Genomic DNA, 18454 nt, shown 5'->3' on the forward strand with positions numbered 1-18454 from the left:
TACCACTGTACATATTAATATTACAACTCTGTATACATCTGATTAGCACTATTACTCAGTAGTACTCATTTATATATTTTATACCCAGTTTAATCACCTGTCCATTATATTACTATTGCACTTTACTGTTATATTTGCACTCTGGTTGGATGCCAAACTTTGTTCGTTGTACTGTACTTGTGCTGCATGATGAGACAATACATTTTAATATAATCTAAAGAAAATACATTATGGAGACTATATGAAAGATGTGACAAAATACGAATCTTGAACCAGTTGAAACTTTATTTTATGAAATAGTTTGTAGAACGTAGAAACTAGTTTGTAACAAGTCACAAGTCATATTTTGAGCGATGCAAGGCATCGTCTCACAACATATATACACCTAGTGTTGTGAAGGGCCAGATTAAACCGAATATATATATTTATTTATATATATATATTTAATTGTATTTGTATATTCTCTAATATTCCCTGATATCCCTTGTATATTCCTTGTACAATATGCATTGAATATCCATTCTAGCCTACTGAACATCCCATAATAGTCTCCATTCTACTATTGGTCGAGACCTTGGTGCCAGGCTGCCATACCCCTCAGACCCAGTTCAAACGTACCGCTCCACATGTACGAACAAGTCCTAGTTCCGCGTAGGAATCTGACTACCGCACCACTAATGGGACTATTTGTTCATAGTGCGTATATATACTGCGCTACTAAAGTAGGACTTTCTTTTCAGTCCAGTTTCTTACCCTCCAATAGAGTCACAGACGTAAAGCCTCCCCGCGACGCCACGTGTGGGAGTAAGGCCAAGTTCGCCTACCATCGGTATTGAGACATCGTGTATATTAATATTTGAATAGTCATATTTGGCACTATATCGTCGAGTTGGACGTAGTCTATTAAGCTAATAATAGTCTGTTAATATATAGTGCTTCGTGCGGTGAGAATACTACCGTAGTCAGCACCCCATCGTTTCGGGCAGAGAACTGGCTGCTTACCCAGGGTGGTTGACCCCACGTGAAGCTGCACCCGAGGAGCCTCAGAGCCGACGAGCGAGTGGACCTGTATACCGGATTATTCTACCGACGACAGCCCGCCTTCCCAGGCACGGATTATGCTTTGTATACATTGATTATTCCATGGATAAAGACCCCCGACACTGCCGTGTGTTGGAACCCCCCCCCCCTGGAGAGGACGCAAGGTGAGGAGACGCTCTGCAAGACGAGGTCGCTTCACGTCTCTCCTCCGTGGACCGGATGACGCCGGCCCACAAAGAGTCCACCTGCTTTCATCTGTGGTCCAAGGATCGCCGGCGCATTGAACGGCACTACAGTGGGTTCACCTGGGATACCCTTGGCCGGATGAGGCAGCCGGATTCTACCCCCCCCCCCCTTCCTACTCCTGTCGGCTTACAAGCGACCGGATTAACCCCCTCTAGTGTATCCAGTATATAATCATTAAAGTATCATTGCTGTTATTCCTTAATTATTCCAGGTCGTATATGTACCACCTGCGCCTTCAGAGATTGGACATTCTCTATTGATATACCGACGAATACTCTTGCCATAAAAGTGCATACTAATTCCATTCATAAATGTGATTGATTTGATTAAGTGCTTGCTCTACACACCATCGCTGTGTAGAAATAAAGACCTATTTCTAATTCGTACATTTGTGTTGGATCCGTTTCATCTACGTGACAGTGTTCATCATAATATATTTATGCCGTGTACTGGGTGGCCGAATATTAAGTACAAAGGTAGTGGTAGTAAGTATCATATCTAGTAATACAGTCAGGGAATTGTACCCCTCAGTTACAATTGGTCCTTCGAGCCGGATGGTAATTAGTGTAATATTAATATAGTGTTATTAATATTGAAATGGCCTATGATGAACACTCCACGAAACGATCCTCCTAACCAACGCCCGCAGCGCGAACGACGGCTCCCTCAGTACTTAGAGGCTTACGCTGTCAGTCAACAACCTAGTCTTCTACTAACAGTAAACGCGGTAAAACTAGAAAGTAAAAGTATGTCTAACCCCAACGCCCAGACTACCCCGACCATAGAGGCCCCTACGGGCTCTAATGTAACTGACCAAGTTCACGGTGGGGACCAGTGGGAACCAGACATGACTTCACACCCCGCCAGTACTGAAGAAGTAGTCCCCGATGAGTCCCGGGAGGAATACAACGCTACCGAGAGAGAACTCGGCACGGAAGAAGACGGGGAGAGCACCGTGGAGATAGAGCTCCAAGGCTCCGCAAGGAGTACCCCGAGGGAAGGCTCCCCTATACAACCGCCTTCTCCCAGCGAGGCAGAGAGGACCCTACAGCAGGCCTTCCTCATCAGCCTGAACGCCGCTGCTGAACGCGACCGACTGCAGATCCAGCAGCGAAGCGAACACGAGCAGATACGTCTAGAAATAAGACGCATTCAGATGGAAGAGAATGTGGCCCGAGAACGAGCCGGTGCTCAACGGGACGCAGCGCGCGACAGACAGCAGTCGCAACTAATAGAACAGCTGATCAGACGGACAACACCCTCTCCCTCCGCCAGAGGCTCCAGGAACTCGTCTAGACACACCTCCAGGGCGGCATCCCCTAGCCGAGTAAACAACCCTGAACTTGACCAACAGACGAGGTCTATACCCCCCACAGACCACCTCCCCCCACCGGTCCAAGCGAGACCTAGCAACCGGGAAGGAGCAGCATATCCTGTGGAGAGGCTAAACCAGAGACTACAAGCACTGGATGACCTAACTGAAGACGAAGAGGAAGAGGAGGAGAACCACGCCCGAAGACAGCACAGTACTCTACCGGACCAGGAGGTCCGGTACAGCCCAGGCTATACTCCCGCGGAGCTGCGCTACAGACCCCCGACTCTATACACGGGTGAGCACGACGCACGACCCGCACCGAGGAACAGCACCTGGACAAGCGGGCCATGGTACACTGCCGGTACCAGCCCATACCAAGGAGCGGGAGGAGACTCGCCTAGGAGGCCTCTCCCCCAACGCTCGCCGATGTATCCACAGTCAGCGTCATACATTGGCACGCCCATGGTACCCGACTTCACCCAAGAGAACCGGGCCCAGTATACAGAACTCCGCATGTGTCTGGAGACCATGTTGGTGGATGTATTGGATGAACGCCACAAATACGCCATCCTACTGAAGCACTTAAAGGTGCCCCGCGCACATAATATAGCGCTCGCCTATGCGACTTCCACCACCCCATACACAGCAGCGCTGGTAGCATTGGACCAGAGGTATGGGCGCATATGGGATTACGTGATCCAGGAGATCCGACACATCGACCGCTTACCCCCAGCAATAGACAATCGAGCACTGGACGACCTGTCCATCAGAGTGCAGTCCCTGGTAGGGATGTTGGGAGCGCAAAGAGAGAAGGGGAGGCATGAACTTTACGCCAACTCAAATGTGGAAAGGATTCTGGAGAAGCTGCCGCCCGCTCGTCAGGAGCGCTTTAGGCGGCAGAGGGACCACAGAGACCCGAATGGCCCCGAACCGAACCTCCTCGATCTAGCAGACTTCCTGGCGAGAGAAGTCAGCAGCCTACGGCTAGATACATTCGGACGGAGCACCCCTGGCTCCAGAGAAGGAACCAGACGACTAAATGATGGAAGAAGATCGGTGACCGTGATGCACCAATCGGAGTCAGTACCGAGCAGCAGGAGCCACAGTACCCCCTCCAGAACGGAGAAGTGGAAGATAGTGTGCCCCTACTGTGAGAAAGAACACTGGCTAGCGCAATGTGACTCCTTCCCCAAGCTGAACGCGGAGGAAGCCAGTCAATGGATAAAGTCCAACAAGCGCTGCTTTCGCTGTGCGCGCTCACACATGGCAGCCGAATGCCGCTTAAAGAAAAGGTGCACCAAGTGCGATGGAGCCCATCTGGACATACTTCACGACAGTAACAGACGGCGCCCTTCACCCGCACCATCCAGCCGCAAAGCGAGCGTCATGTACATCGATCCCGCCAGCAGCAGTGGAGCCCGAGTACTCCTAAAAGTAGTGCGTGTGACACTAAGCTACCAGAATAAAGTCCTGGACACTTACGCCGTCCTCGATGACGGGTCAGAGAAGACCCTGCTGCTCGCCTCCGCTGCGGCCCAGCTAGGGCTGCGGGGAAGCGAAACCCAAATGACAATTCGGACAATAAGACGAGATTTGAAGACGATAAAGGGCGAGAATGTCTCATTCTCTATCGCAGCAAGCGGCCAGCCTGAGCGACGGTACCAGATTACAGACGCTTTCACCAGCCAAGAAATAGGACTGTCGCGGTACACATACCCCGTCGCCAAGCTGATGGAGAAATATGCACATCTGCGCAAGTTACCGATCCCGCTCATAGACAATGCTATGCCGACCCTGTTGATAGGCTCCGACCATGCAGACCTCATTGTCCCGATAGACCGGGTTCATACCGGACCCCGAGGCTGTCCTGCAGCAGTCGAGACCCGTTTGGGATGGACTCTCCAAGGCCCGCTCGCCAAATCTCTCAACCGAAGTACAGCCACTAGATGTCTCCACTCCCGAGTCACAGAGGGAGAAACCGCACTCCTGCAACACGTAGAGCGGCTATGGACCTTGGAACAAATGCCCTTTAAGAACGGAAAGAAAGACATTCGCTCTAAAGATGACATTTACGCCATTCACCTCCTCGAGACAGGGACCAAGAGAGTCCCGGTCAACGGCGTGTTGAGATACGCCACGCCACTCCTGCGGCGAGAAGGAATGCCTACTTTCCACGCCAAGACAGACGCCACAGAACGGTACCTGCTGAACACGGAGCGGCGCTTAGCCAAGAACCCCGCCCAAGAGAGTGTATACCGCGCTGAGATTGAGAAGCTCATCACAGCGGGACACGTCACAAAGATGGACATTAAAGAGGCTGACCAGACCACTGAATCGTGGTACGTGCCTCACCACAAGGTCCATCACAACGGTAAAGACCGCATAGTATTTAACTGCAGCTACCAGATCGGATCCCAAAATCTGAATAAAGAGTTACTGCCCGGTCCCACACTCGGCCCCTCCCTACTCGGCGTTCTACTCCGCTTCCGCCAGGAAAAGGTGGCCATCAGCGGGGACATTAAAGGAATGTTCCTGCAGGTGAGATTAGTAGAGGCGGACAAGCCCCTGTTACGGTTCCTATGGAGAGAGAAGCCAGGAGATGAGCACCCAGCCATCTACCAATGGGAAGTCCTCCCCTTCGGAACGACGTGCAGCCCCTGCTGCGCTACATTTGCACTACAGAAACATGTAGCAGAGGACCCAGCAGCGGACGAAGAGGTCCGACACAGCGTAAAGAACAGCTTCTACGTAGACAACTGTCTACAAAGCCTTTCAACCCAAGAAGAAGCCGAGGCTCTCCTGATTAAACTCCGCGCCTCATTGATCAAAGGCGGCTTTGATCTCAGGCAGTGGGCCAGCAGCGATCCGCAAGTACTGCGCAGCCTCTCCTCCGAGGACAAGGCAGCCAGCAGCGAGACCTGGATGGCTACAATCCCGGGAGAAGCCCAGGAGATGACCCTGGGATTGGTGTGGCGATTCAAAACAGATTCGCTTCACTACAGACACAAGCCCCTGACTACGGAGCAGGGAAGGCCGGCGGCGGCGCCGACCACCAGACGGAGTGTGTACACAACACTCGCCCGACAATATGACCCGCTAGGATGTATTCTACCGTACACCACCAGGGCAAAAATGATTGTACGAGCATTGTGGGACAAGGACCAGGGCTGGGACGACCCCATTCCCGCACACCTTGCATCCACCTGGAGAGAGTGGGAGATGGAGCTCCACTCACTCCCAGGCGTTAATATGCGCCGAAGCTACTTCCCACCCACGGTGAGGCCAGAGACATGTAAAATGGACTTACACGTCTTCAGTGACGCCTCAGAGGTCGCATACGGATCAGTAGCCTACTTGCGGGCCCAAGACCAGGGGGGAGAGATCTACACAGCATTTGTCCTCGCCCGCTCGAAAATAGCCCCACGCAAGCAACAATCTATCCCACGTCTAGAGCTCTGCGCAGCCCTAGCCGGAGCGCACCTAGCCACGCTCATCCAACGTGAGCTCACCATACCGGTGTCTAGAACAATCCTGTGGTCAGATTCCACGACGGTACTCGCCTGGATCAAATCGGACTCATGCAAGTACAAAGTCTTCGTGGGAGTCAGAGTCACCGAGATTCAAGACTTAACCGAAGAGTTAACCGGAGAAACAGAGTGGCGCTACGTTGATACAAAACAGAACCCAGCTGACGTCATCACCCGGGGGATGCCCCTGGATGACCTCACCCGTCGCAATGTCTACAGTGACGGCCCCGCATTCCTAAGACTCCCGGAAGGACAGTGGCCCATGCCTATCCCGAGGGAAGCAAGTCCAGAGGAGGTGGAAAATAAGAAGTCTGTGTTCTGTGGATTGAGCACCGTAGCCTCCACCGACCCTAACATAGACGATTGCACATCCATAGAGAGTGCACAACAAAGAACATTCCTGCGGTACCACCCGGAGTGCAAGTCCCCCGCTGATATGTCAGCAGCTAACTACGAGGAAGCAGAATTGCTTCTACTGCAGCGAGCCCAGAGAGACTCGTTCCCCGATGAATTGGCCTGTGGAGGAAAGCCCGTCCCATCCGACAGCAGATTAATTCATCTGGCCCCCGAGAGCGACGCTCATACCCTCATCAGAGTGGGTGGTCGCCTACGCAGAGCCCCCAATCTACCAGATGACATTAAATACCCGATCGTATTGAACAGCCGACACAAGGTCACAGAGCTGATTATAAAGAAATACGATGAGGATGTACATCACGCAGGAGCAGAAAGAGTCTTCGCGGAAATCAGACGTCGTTACTGGATCCTACAAGGAAGAGAGGCGGTACGACGCTTCCAGCGAACATGTCTAGACTGCCGCAAGTGGCGCGCGCAGCCCAGCATACCAAGGATGGCTGACCTTCCTCCATGTCGCCTCCGAATCGGTGACAAGCCATTCCACTCAACGGGTATGGACTGCTTTGGCCCGCTGCACATAAAGAAAGGAAGAGGAACCGAGAAGCGGTGGGGTATTGTAGTCAAATGCATGACCACCAGAGCGATACACATCGAGCTTCTCCCGACCATGAGCACAGACTCATTCCTTATGGCCTTCCGTAGATTCACATCACGGAAAGGAAGACCGTCTACCCTATTGTCCGATCATGGGACAAACTTCAAAGGCGGCGAAAGAGAGCTGAGAGAGAGCTTCCAAGCTATGGGCCCAGAACTTAAGACCCACCTCGCTCCAGCACAGGTTGATTTCCAATTCAACCCCCCAAACGCACCCCACTTCGGTGGCACTTGGGAACGAGAAGTGCGCTCCATAAAGACAGCCCTGTACGCAGTACTTGGGGCCCAGACTGTGGCGGAAGAAGTCTTAATGACAGTCCTCACGGAGATTGAGGGAGTACTTAACTCGAAGCCCCTCGGATATGTCTCCAGTGATGTGGCGGATATCGACCCAGTTACCCCCAACACACTCCTGATGGGGCGGCTAGATCCTGCATTACCCCAGACAATGTACCGGCCTGAAGAAGCGAACGGCCGACGAATGTGGAGGTACAGCCAAGTATTAGCCGACAAGTTTTGGAACAGTTTCCTACTGCACTACCTACCGTCTCTACAGACCCGCCAGAAGTGGGTAAAGGAGAGAGACAATTTGACAGAAGGAACAGTCGTCATGATTATTGATCAATCACTGCCCAGAGCTATGTGGCCGGCCGGCCGCGTAAGCAAAGTGATCACCGGTGCCGACGGCAAGGTCCGAGCAGCTGAAGTGCTCGTCCAGGGTCGCACTTACACCCGTCCCGTGGCGAGGCTCATAGAACTGCCTCGACTCCCAGACACAATCGATGATGACCATGACCCTACAACCCTATGACTTTGTGAAGTTGACTGACCCCTACAGCAAACCCAAATGTGTAAATAGACAACGCGATTAATCTGTCTCTGTTTAACTGATTAGGTCTGGGACCAATCAGGGGGTGGCTGTTGTGAAGGGCCAGATTAAACCGAATATATATATTTATTTATATATATATATTTAATTGTATTTGTATATTCTCTAATATTCCCTGATATCCCTTGTATATTCCTTGTACAATATGCATTGAATATCCATTCTAGCCTACTGAACATCCCATAATAGTCTCCATTCTACTATTGGTCGAGACCTTGGTGCCAGGCTGCCATACCCCTCAGACCCAGTTCAAACGTACCGCTCCACATGTACGAACAAGTCCTAGTTCCGCGTAGGAATCTGACTACTGCACCACTAATGGGACTATTTGTTCATAGTGCGTATATATACTGCGCTACTAAAGTAGGACTTTCTTTTCAGTCCAGTTTCTTACCCTCCAATAGAGTCACAGACGTAAAGCCTCCCCGCGACGCCACGTGTGGGAGTAAGGCCAAGTTCGCCTACCATCGGTATTGAGACATCGTGTATATTAATATTTGAATAGTCATATTTGGCACTATATCGTCGAGTTGGACGTAGTCTATTAAGCTAATAATAGTCTGTTAATATATAGTGCTTCGTGCGGTGAGAATACTACCGTAGTCAGCACCCCATCGTTTCGGGCAGAGAACTGGCTGCTTACCCAGGGTGGTTGACCCCACGTGAAGCTGCACCCGAGGAGCCTCAGAGCCGACGAGCGAGTGGACCTGTATACCGGATTATTCTACCGACGACAGCCCGCCTTCCCAGGCACGGATTATGCTTTGTATACATTGATTATTCCATGGATAAAGACCCCCGACACTGCCGTGTGTTGGAACCCCCCCCCCCTGGAGAGGACGCAAGGTGAGGAGACGCTCTGCAAGACGAGGTCGCTTCACGTCTCTCCTCCGTGGACCGGATGACGCCGGCCCACAAAGAGTCCACCTGCTTTCATCTGTGGTCCAAGGATCGCCGGCGCATTGAACGGCACTACAGTGGGTTCACCTGGGATACCCTTGGCCGGATGAGGCAGCCGGATTCTACCCCCCCCCCCCTTCCTACTCCTGTCGGCTTACAAGCGACCGGATTAACCCCCTCTAGTGTATCCAGTATATAATCATTAAAGTATCATTGCTGTTATTCCTTAATTATTCCAGGTCGTATATGTACCACCTGCGCCTTCAGAGATTGGACATTCTCTATTGATATACCGACGAATACTCTTGCCATAAAAGTGCATACTAATTCCATTCATAAATGTGATTGATTTGATTAAGTGCTTGCTCTACACACCATCGCTGTGTAGAAATAAAGACCTATTTCTAATTCGTACATTTGTGTTGGATCCGTTTCATCTACGTGACAGTGTTCATCATAATATATTTATGCCGTGTACTGGGTGGCCGAATATTAAGTACAAAGGTAGTGGTAGTAAGTATCATATCTAGTAATACAGTCAGGGAATTGTACCCCTCAGTTACACCTAGAGTTGCATTTCTTAAATCCTATTAAAGGTGCTGTATGTTTTTTGTTGTTTGTTAAAACAACTGTTAAATAGCTATACATTCTGACAGCCATCACTGATATAGTCAAATAATCTATCAGTGCAGTAAACAAATCTGCCTGGGCAAGAAATACATACAAGATATCTAGTGTTCTCTCTCCTGATTGGATACATTGTGAACAGGATACCAGAACATGTATTTAGTGTTTACTGCAGAGTGGAGGGACTGGGAGACCCATGTTACTGACCAGACACTCTATATCAGTGATGGCTGTTTACTGCAGAGCGGAGGGACTGGGAGACCCATGTTACTGACCAGACACTCTGTATCAGTGATGGCTGTTTACTGCAGAGTGGAGGGACTGAGAGACCCATGTTACTGACCAGACACTCTGTATCAGTGATGGCTGTTTATTGCAGAGTGGAGGGACTGGGAGACCCATGTTACTGACCAGACACTCTGTATCAGTGATGGCTGTTTATTGCAGAGTGGAGGGACTGGGAGACCCATGTTACTGACCAGACACTCTATATCAGTGATGGCTGTTTACTGCAGAGCGGAGGGACTGGGAGACCCATGTTACTGACCAGACACTCTGTATCGGTGAATGTAGAGCTACTATTTTAACATGTAGACCAGTTACTTTAACAAACAAAACAAAAATATCACTTACAGCACCTTTAAAATATCAAGGAATGAGGAAGGGAAACAGGAAGCAGAGGAAGGGAAACAGGAAGCAGAGGAAGGGAAATAGGAAGCAGAGGAAGGGAAACAGGAAGCAGAGGAAGGGAAACAGGAAGCAGAGGCCACATGGTGTAATCAAACATTTTAATACTCCTGTCTCGTTTATTTTTGTACTCAAAGTCACTTGAAACAACTAGTTAGAAAATAATCAAGTCTAAAAATATGGTACAAAACGTAGACAGAGCCGTACTTGGGATATAGAAGTGAACAACAGTGAAAACACCTCTGACGTCCACACAATGAAAAGCAACGCGTCCCCCCCCCCCTCAGTGCTTGAAGCGCTCGAACATGTGCCCCAGTTGGTCTATGTGATTGGTTAGGATGCGGTGGATGAGATCCACGTAGCGCGCCACGTCCCCTTCCCGCGAGAAGTCCCGGCAGAACACGCCCGTCTCGGCGCACAACACGAACTTCTCGGGCATGGGGCCGTTGTCATGCACGTACTCCCAGACGGCCAGCAGCAGCAGGCGCACCTCGTAGGGCGCGATGTGGGGGAAGATCTCGTGCACGTTGGCCAGCACCGGCGGCAGCAGCTGGCCCTCGCCCATGCAGGACACCAGGAGGCAGGAGGCCTGCAGGTCCCAGGGCGAGTCCAGGGCCGAGGCCTCCCGCGAGGCCTCCCAGTGGGCCAGCAGCGTGGCCAGCAGCTCCCGCAGCAGCGCGGAGCAGCAGCAGAGGGCCGGGCGCCCGGCGGCCACCACCTGCAGCAGCGGGAAGATCAGCTTCGGGTGGTCCTCGAAGCAGCGGCGGACGCGGAGGTCGCGCTCCACCGTGGTGCGTGCATGGCTCACCGGCGGCCACGGCAGCTCCCTGTTGGCCACCTCGGGCCAGATGTTCTCCAGCAGCGCCATCGCCACCACCTGGGCCGCCTCGGAGGTGGTGCTGCAGCACTGGACCATCACGGCCATGAGAGTCTGGACGTTCTGAGAGGGGGGGGGGGGGGGCGGGGGGGTTGAGAAACAGAGAGAAAGGAGAGGAGAGAACGAGAGAGATGAGAGGGGGGAGAGAGAAGAGACAGAAAGAGCGAGAGGAGAGAAAAAGAGAGAGAGAGAGAGAAAGAGGGGGGTAGAGAGAAGTAGAGAAAGGGGGGAGGTAGAGAGATAGACAGACAGAGGGAGAGAGAGAGAGAGAGGTGGGGGGGGGAGAAACAGAGAGACATGATGAAGACCATAAGTTATTAGGTGTATTTATTTACACACATTCCTGAAGAGAAATCATGAATCTGAATATAGGTTTACTATATTGAAATAATAGGTCTACTGGTCTGGTTTACTCAAAAACCTTTTTGCCGGTTTCAACAAGTTCAATTATTGACTTTTTAAGACCTTTTTTTAATACCACTAAGAGCAAAGTTTAATACCAATTTCACGACCATACTAGTAGCAAGTAGCAACAACAAAAACACTGACCTGGCGGCTGCACGTTGGCAGTTTAAATGATCAGGCGTTCCAGACAAGCGCTCGCCGCTCGGCAGACGCGGTAGCCCCGCAAACATTTCATATATTCAATATTATTTAATATCCCGACAAAACTTTATACCTTATGCAAATAAAATTCTATGCCTTTTTAATACCTTTTAAGGCCTTCAATTGAGAATTATGAATGTAAGACTTTTTAAAAGAGTGATTTCTAAATGAAAAATAAACTCATTGGAACTTTCTCAACTCATCGTGAATCGTTTTTACTCCAAAGATGTTTTACAGACAAGAAATGCAGCAAATATAATTAAGAACTTGCATACCTGGCCTGCTGTGTCTAGAGTTAGTCTGTAAGGAGCTCAGTCTTTATCACCTACAGAACACCTGCTGTGTCTAGAGTTAGTCTGTAAGGAGCTCAGTCTATCACCTACAGAACACACGTCTACATTTAACTTTTTATTTTTTTTTATTTTTACATTTTAAAGTTAAATGCATCAATCTGGTGCACTTTGAGAGCAAAATAAAGAGGCTATGATGAACTTTGTGCTCAAAACACAAAATCGACTAGACTGCAGTGCTTTCTCCCTGCAGCCTTTTCCTCAGGTCAGTATTTTACATTAAGCACCCCCACAGCCAAAATGAAAATGATAAAAAATAAAAAATAAAAATTATTTGTATTTTTTTATTTTTTATTTTTTTAATAGTCTAGTTCATAGCAGCGGCGGTCCTAATTAGGGGAAACACTGGATGGGTCTAATTTGGAACCAGCCGGGGGTTGTGAGCAAGGTGACTGTCAGTGGTGAATCCCCAAGTTCCGTTTCAGCACCTCGGACAGCGATGTGCAGATCCTTAATCCTCCCCTGGATAACTCCTGCTGGGTGTAATAATGCTCCCCTGGATAACTCCTGCTGGGTGTAATAATCCTCACCTGGATAACTCCTGCTGGGTGTAATAATGCTCCCCTGGATAACTCCTGCTGGGTGTAATAATGCTCCCCTGGATAACTCCTGCTGGGTGTAATAATCCTCACCTGGATAACTCCTGCTGGGTGTAATAATCCTCACCTGGATAACTCCTGCTGGGTGTAATAATCCTCCCCTGGATAACTCCTGCTGGGTGTAATAATCCTCACCTGGATAACTCCTGCTGGGTGTAATAATGCTCCCCTGGATAACTCCTGCTGGGTGTAATAATCCTCACCTGGATAACTCCTGCTGGGTGTAATAATCCTCCCCTGGATAACTCCTGCTGGGTGTAATAATCCTCACCTGGATAACTCCTGCTGGGTGTAATAATGCTCCCCTGGATAACTCCTGCTGGGTGTAATAATCCTCACCTGGATAACTCCTGCTGGGTGTAATAATCCTCCCCTGGATAACTCCTGCTGGGTGTAATAATGCTCCCCTGGATAACTCCTGCTGGGTGTAATAATCCTACCCTGCTGGGTGTAATAATCCTCCCCTGGATAACTCCTGCTGGGTGTAATAATCCTACCCTGCTGGGTGTAATAATCCTCCCCTGGATAACCCCTGCTGGGTGTAATAATCCTCCCCTGCTGGGTGTAATAATCCTCCCCTGCTGGGTGTAATAATCCTCCCCTGGATAACTCCTGCTGGGTGTAATAATCCTCCCCTGCTGGGTGTAATAATCCTCCCCTGGATAACTCCTGCTGGGTGTAATAATCCTCCCCTGCTGGGTGTAATAATCCTCACCTGGGAGTGGGTAACCCCCTCCTCCATGTCGGCCAGCCGGCCCCCGGGCAGCCGGCCCCCGAACAGGTGGGCGATGCCCTGGTGCAGCGCGCACTCCACCAGCTGCTCCAGCAATATGTTCAGGCCGATTGAGGAGAAGGCGGCCAGGTGCGACAGCAGCAGCACCGAGCAGCTCACCGCCTCGCTCGCCTGCTGGCTGTCCCCCCCCTTCCCCCGCCGCGGCAGCGACAGGAAGAAGTGGGCGATGGCCGTGTGGGCGAGCAGCAGGAGGTGCGGGGCGGAGAGGTTGCGCGGCAGCGGGCTGCAGGAGAGGAGGCGGGCGGCGGCGTGCGACACGGCCGCGTCGTCGTGCATCAGGAGCGGGCAGAAGTCGTGGAGGTGCACCGATACGGCCGCGCCCACCTGCAGCGCCATGGAGGACTGGGCGCCGCCGGCCCCCTGCTCCTCGTCGCGGCTCTGCACGGCCGCCGCCAGGTTGAGCAGCAGCGTGCGTGGCGCCGTGTTGTACGTTTTGATCTGGGCCACGATGCGCATTATGGCGTCCGGCACCAGGTCCGGCAGGCTGGCGGACAACAGGGTGTGGAGCTGCCAGGCCAGCGCCAGCTCCTCCGGGTTGCGGGCCTGCGTCAGCAGCTGGCAGAGGGCCTCCGTGGCCACGCTGAGGCCCCCGTACACCGACAGCAGGCAGAGCAGCTGGTGGAACCAGAGGTGGCACTTCCTCTCCAGCCGCAGCGTCTTGGCGCACAGCTCCCCCACGTGGCCCTGCAGCTCCTCCAGGAAGGGCACCACATGCTGCGCCTGGGAGGAGGGGTGGGCATCGTTAGGATCTTATCGACACTACTACTCTTTATCAATACTGCTTAACGGTTCGGTACTTTATCGATACTCTTATCGGTTCTTTTAGATTATTATTATTTAAAAAAAATATGTATACATTTATTATTTGAACGGCTTAAGGCTATATCTGTACTTGATGTTTGTTTGTTGTGTTGCATATTTGAAATAAACTTCAATCAAATCAAATCAAATCCCCCTCTCTTAAAAACAAAAACCTGTGTTTAACCTAGCCATCTATAAAACATCATGCGACATCATGTGAAACAAAATGTCCTACTCCCCTAAAGAAAGAAATACATAGCAAACATGACTCACGTTATCCAATAGTGCTGCTGCTTTTTATTTTGTTAAAATCTTTTAGTTAATAAGACTAAACGACGGAGACTTCCGGTTTGGAGATGTGTGGGTAGTCGACCATTGAAAGAGCTCCCGGTCAAACAACATCGAAAGAATCAAGTAAAACAGTCTAAAACTGTCTAAAACAAAATAAAAAGTGATAACTCAAAGATATAAGAGAAAAGGAAGGATGACCACGAGAAAGAGCGAGAGAAAGAGGACCCCGGAGGACGTACAAACACGGAGGAAATATCTCGACACGAGGAAATGGCGGCAGAGATAACTCAGGCGAGTGTGACTCAGGTAGACAAGAGGCGTGGAGAACGTGGAGCCCGCCTGGGTAGCGAAGATACAAGCGACCATGATAGCCAGCGTACAAGAACTACGGGCTGACATACAGGCTAACGCAAAAGCTATCCAAGCTATACAAAATAGCATACAAACCAACACGCAGAACATACAAGCTGGCACATTGACTAACCAACAGGCTAACGCGACAGCTAATCAAGAGCTAAAAAATAGCATACAAGCTAACCAGTGTTAATTTTGGCAGCTATTTTCATTTTAGTTTTAGTCTTAGTCACGTGTCAAGTGCTCCTTTTTCGTTTTTATCATATTTAGTAGGGATGCACCGAATGGGAAATTCTTGGCCGAAACCGATACTGAAAATAGAAAACAGTTGGCCGAAAACCGAAAGCCGAAAGGCCGAAAATGATTCATAGAATAGATTTTTTTTACCAATGTTGTGGAACATTATGATTATGGAAAAATATATGATTATGGCAAAACTTAACTTAAATAATAAATAATCACTATTATGGGTCCATAAAACATTTATTCAGCACTTCTGAATGCATACAGTACATTAATTCCATCTTTTCTCTGGCTGCCGCAGCGGACATCTGTGCTTTACTGAGCGCACCTTTCTAGTCCCCAGCTGAATGTGCTCGCTTGACTTGGCACAGTAGACGCGCGACAGACAGACAGCGTCAATGTGAGAAACACAATCCCCCCCCCCCTCTCGCTCTGAATAATATGCATATTAGATCACTCGGTGATTAACCGCGACGGGCATATAGTAAATAAGGATATAAAAGCATGTTAAAGACGTATTTATTGGACGCGTTGCGCGCAGAGTTTACATAGAAACAGCGCGACTCCCGACAGCGCGACATCATCACAACAACACGCGTTAGGTTACAGGTTGTTTCTGTTTCTGTGACATATTTTCGGTGAAAAAACTCTTTCGGCCGAAAGCCGAAAGGCCATCTTTGGCCATTTTCGGCCGAAAGTTTTCGGCCACCGAAATTTCGGTGCATCCCTAATATTTAGTCATCTTCATTTATTTTTCGTTTAGTCAGTTTTAGTCAACTAAAGGTCTGAGCATTTTAGTCTTAGTCAGTTTTTGTCTCAATTTTGGCTTTTTTGTTTTAGTCTAGATTTTTAGTCGACGAACACAGATGACATTTTTGTCTATTTTAGTTAATGGAAAAAAACTTGTCAGAAATAGTCAACATGGAACATTTTCTGATTTAAATTGCGTATTTATTTTTTAACCTAGGGGAATCTGAGTCGGCGGCACAAGTGATACACAGGAAGTATATATGTTGGTGTAGACATGGTCCAATGTATTGTTGCTCCTACAGTATATGATGGTGTAGACATGGTCCAATGTATTGTTGCTCCTACAGTATATGTTGGTGTAGACATGGTCCAATGTATTGTTGCTCCTACAGTATATGTTGGTGTAGACATGGTCCAATGTATTGTTGCTCCTACAGTATATATTGGTGTAGACATGGTCCAATGTATTGTTGCTCCTACAGTATATGTTGGTGTAGACATGGTCCAATGTATTGTTGCTCCTACATTATATGTTGGTGTAGACATGGTCCAATATATTGTTGCTCCTACAGTATATGTTGGTGTAGACATGGTCCAATGTATTGTTGCTCCTACAGTATATGTTGGTGTAGACATGGTCCAATGTATGCATCAAAGAGAGCATTACGGATGTGGTGACGTTGTTTCTGACCAGAAAGACAACGTTGAACTCTGTCTGTCTTCTGTTTGCTGTGTCTTTCCTTTCTCTCTGCCATGTCTGTCCTCTCTCTGCTGTGTCCTTCCTCTCTGTCATGTCTGTCCTCTCTCTCTCTGCTGTGTCTGGCAGCGGTTTATTCTATAACAGGATACTGTAAACTAAGTAAACAGAACACACAGTAGTACTAGTAGTAGTACACACTGATTGCAATCTGCTTGCATAAAAACATTATATAAAATCACATTCTGAGGTCAGTGTTAAAGTGCCACATGGAATAGGTCTGGTTAGTGGTTAGAGTTAGAGGTGGTCTAGGTCTGGTTAGGGTAACTTAGGGGTAGTTAAGCATTCATTATAATTTATTATTATTATTTAGATAGATGGATGTAAAGGGCTAGACCAACTCTTAACCCCTATCCGGACCTAGACCACCTCTAAGTCACAACCCTAACTTAGGGGTTCAAGTTAGAGGTGGTCTAGGTCTGGTTAGGGGTTAGAGTTAGAGGTGGTCTAGGTCTGGTTATACTGATCCGATACCAGTGCATACATAAAAAAAAAATTATATTATGTAAATTATAAAACTTTTCTTTCTTTTCTTTTTTTACAGCTACTGTTTTATATATACTGTTTTTTTAGTAATAACTAGAAAGTAATGGTATTTATTCAACAACAGGTGATTGTATAGATTAGTATTAGTATAATTAATAGGGCTGTCAGTTTATCTCGTTAATTTGATTAATTAATTACACAGCAAATTATTGCGTTATGAAAATGTATTACAAAAAAAAAGAAAAAAAAATGTTTTATAAAAAAAGTTTTTTTTATCTCATTCATTCCATAATAATGTAGAATACACATTTACAGACTTTTTTTTTAATATGGTCCAATTTCATGTTCTTGGTGTCAATCTGCGCGGTGATTGATTGAATGACATTTTTATTTTGAGTAAATTGTAATGAACCAAATGAGAATATCAATAAACACTGAAGCTAACGCAATGGCTAACCAGGCGAGCACGCAGAATATCCAAAGCAACATCGATGGATTAAGGGAAGAGTTGAAGAGGGGACAGGACGAGCTCAGAGGGGAAATGGATAAAGGACTCGAGGCAATGGATGGAAAAATACAGGAACAAGAGAAAGACATAAAGATGTTGGAAGAAAGGACGGCTGAAACGGAAGAATGGAATACAGAAATGCATGATATTCTAAAGGCGACGCTCGAACAACAGAACATGTTGAGAGAAAAGTTAATGGACTTGGAGGGGAGGTCGAGGAGAAACAACATACGAATATGGGGACAGAAAGAGGGGATGGAAGGAGACTCGATGATCAAATTTGTGGACAGCCTAATTCGAAGAGAATTGAAGATGACAGCCCTCGACAAGACAGGGATTCAAAGAGCACACAGGACACTGGCGCCGAAGCCGCGGTTGGACAAGCCACCGAGAGCAGTTATAGTCAACTTCTTGGAATTCGAGGTCAAGGAGAACATTCTTAGAGCAGCCTGGCAGAAGAGGATGGAGGTGGAGGGAAAGAGTAACCTTCGACCATGATTATGCAACAGAGCTACGTTCAGATAGAAAAAACTCTGAAGGAAGGAGGAATCAGATTTCAATCGCCAATGACCACGCTGAAGGTCCATTGGAATGAAGGCGCAAAGGTGTACAACGACGTGCGGGAGGCGGCGAGGGACATGAACCGGAGAGGATGGAAGGTGCCGGGAGGAGAAGAGAAGGGACCGACGCTGTTACAGAGGCTGGAGAGGGCGAGGAGATGGAACAGGGTCGGCGGGGGACGAGGAGGAGGCGAGGAGAATGGGAAGGTGAAGGGGATCTGAATCGATTCAAAGCA

The 18454-nt window shown here is 48.8% G+C and overlaps 1 protein-coding gene across 1 annotated transcript in view; it reads right to left on the reverse strand.

Moving 5' to 3' along the window:
• Positions 1-10526: 10526 nt before the first annotated feature.
• The window catches only part of LOC311236991 (integrator complex subunit 5-like), a gene marked incomplete at both ends in the record, with an annotated part of 36754 nt that continues 28826 nt past the window's right edge, over positions 10527-18454 (reverse strand). Inside the window, 2 exons of the mRNA XM_084324800.1 lie at positions 10527-11183; positions 13391-14188. Coding sequence (XP_084180926.1) covers positions 10527-11183; positions 13391-14188 — 1455 coding nt within the window. The remainder of the gene's footprint in view (positions 11184-13390; positions 14189-18454) is intronic.

This window comes from Notolepis coatsorum (genome assembly GCF_963971535.1).
Source record: "Notolepis coatsorum genome assembly, chromosome: 11".
Lineage (NCBI taxonomy): Eukaryota > Metazoa > Chordata > Actinopteri > Aulopiformes > Paralepididae > Notolepis > Notolepis coatsorum.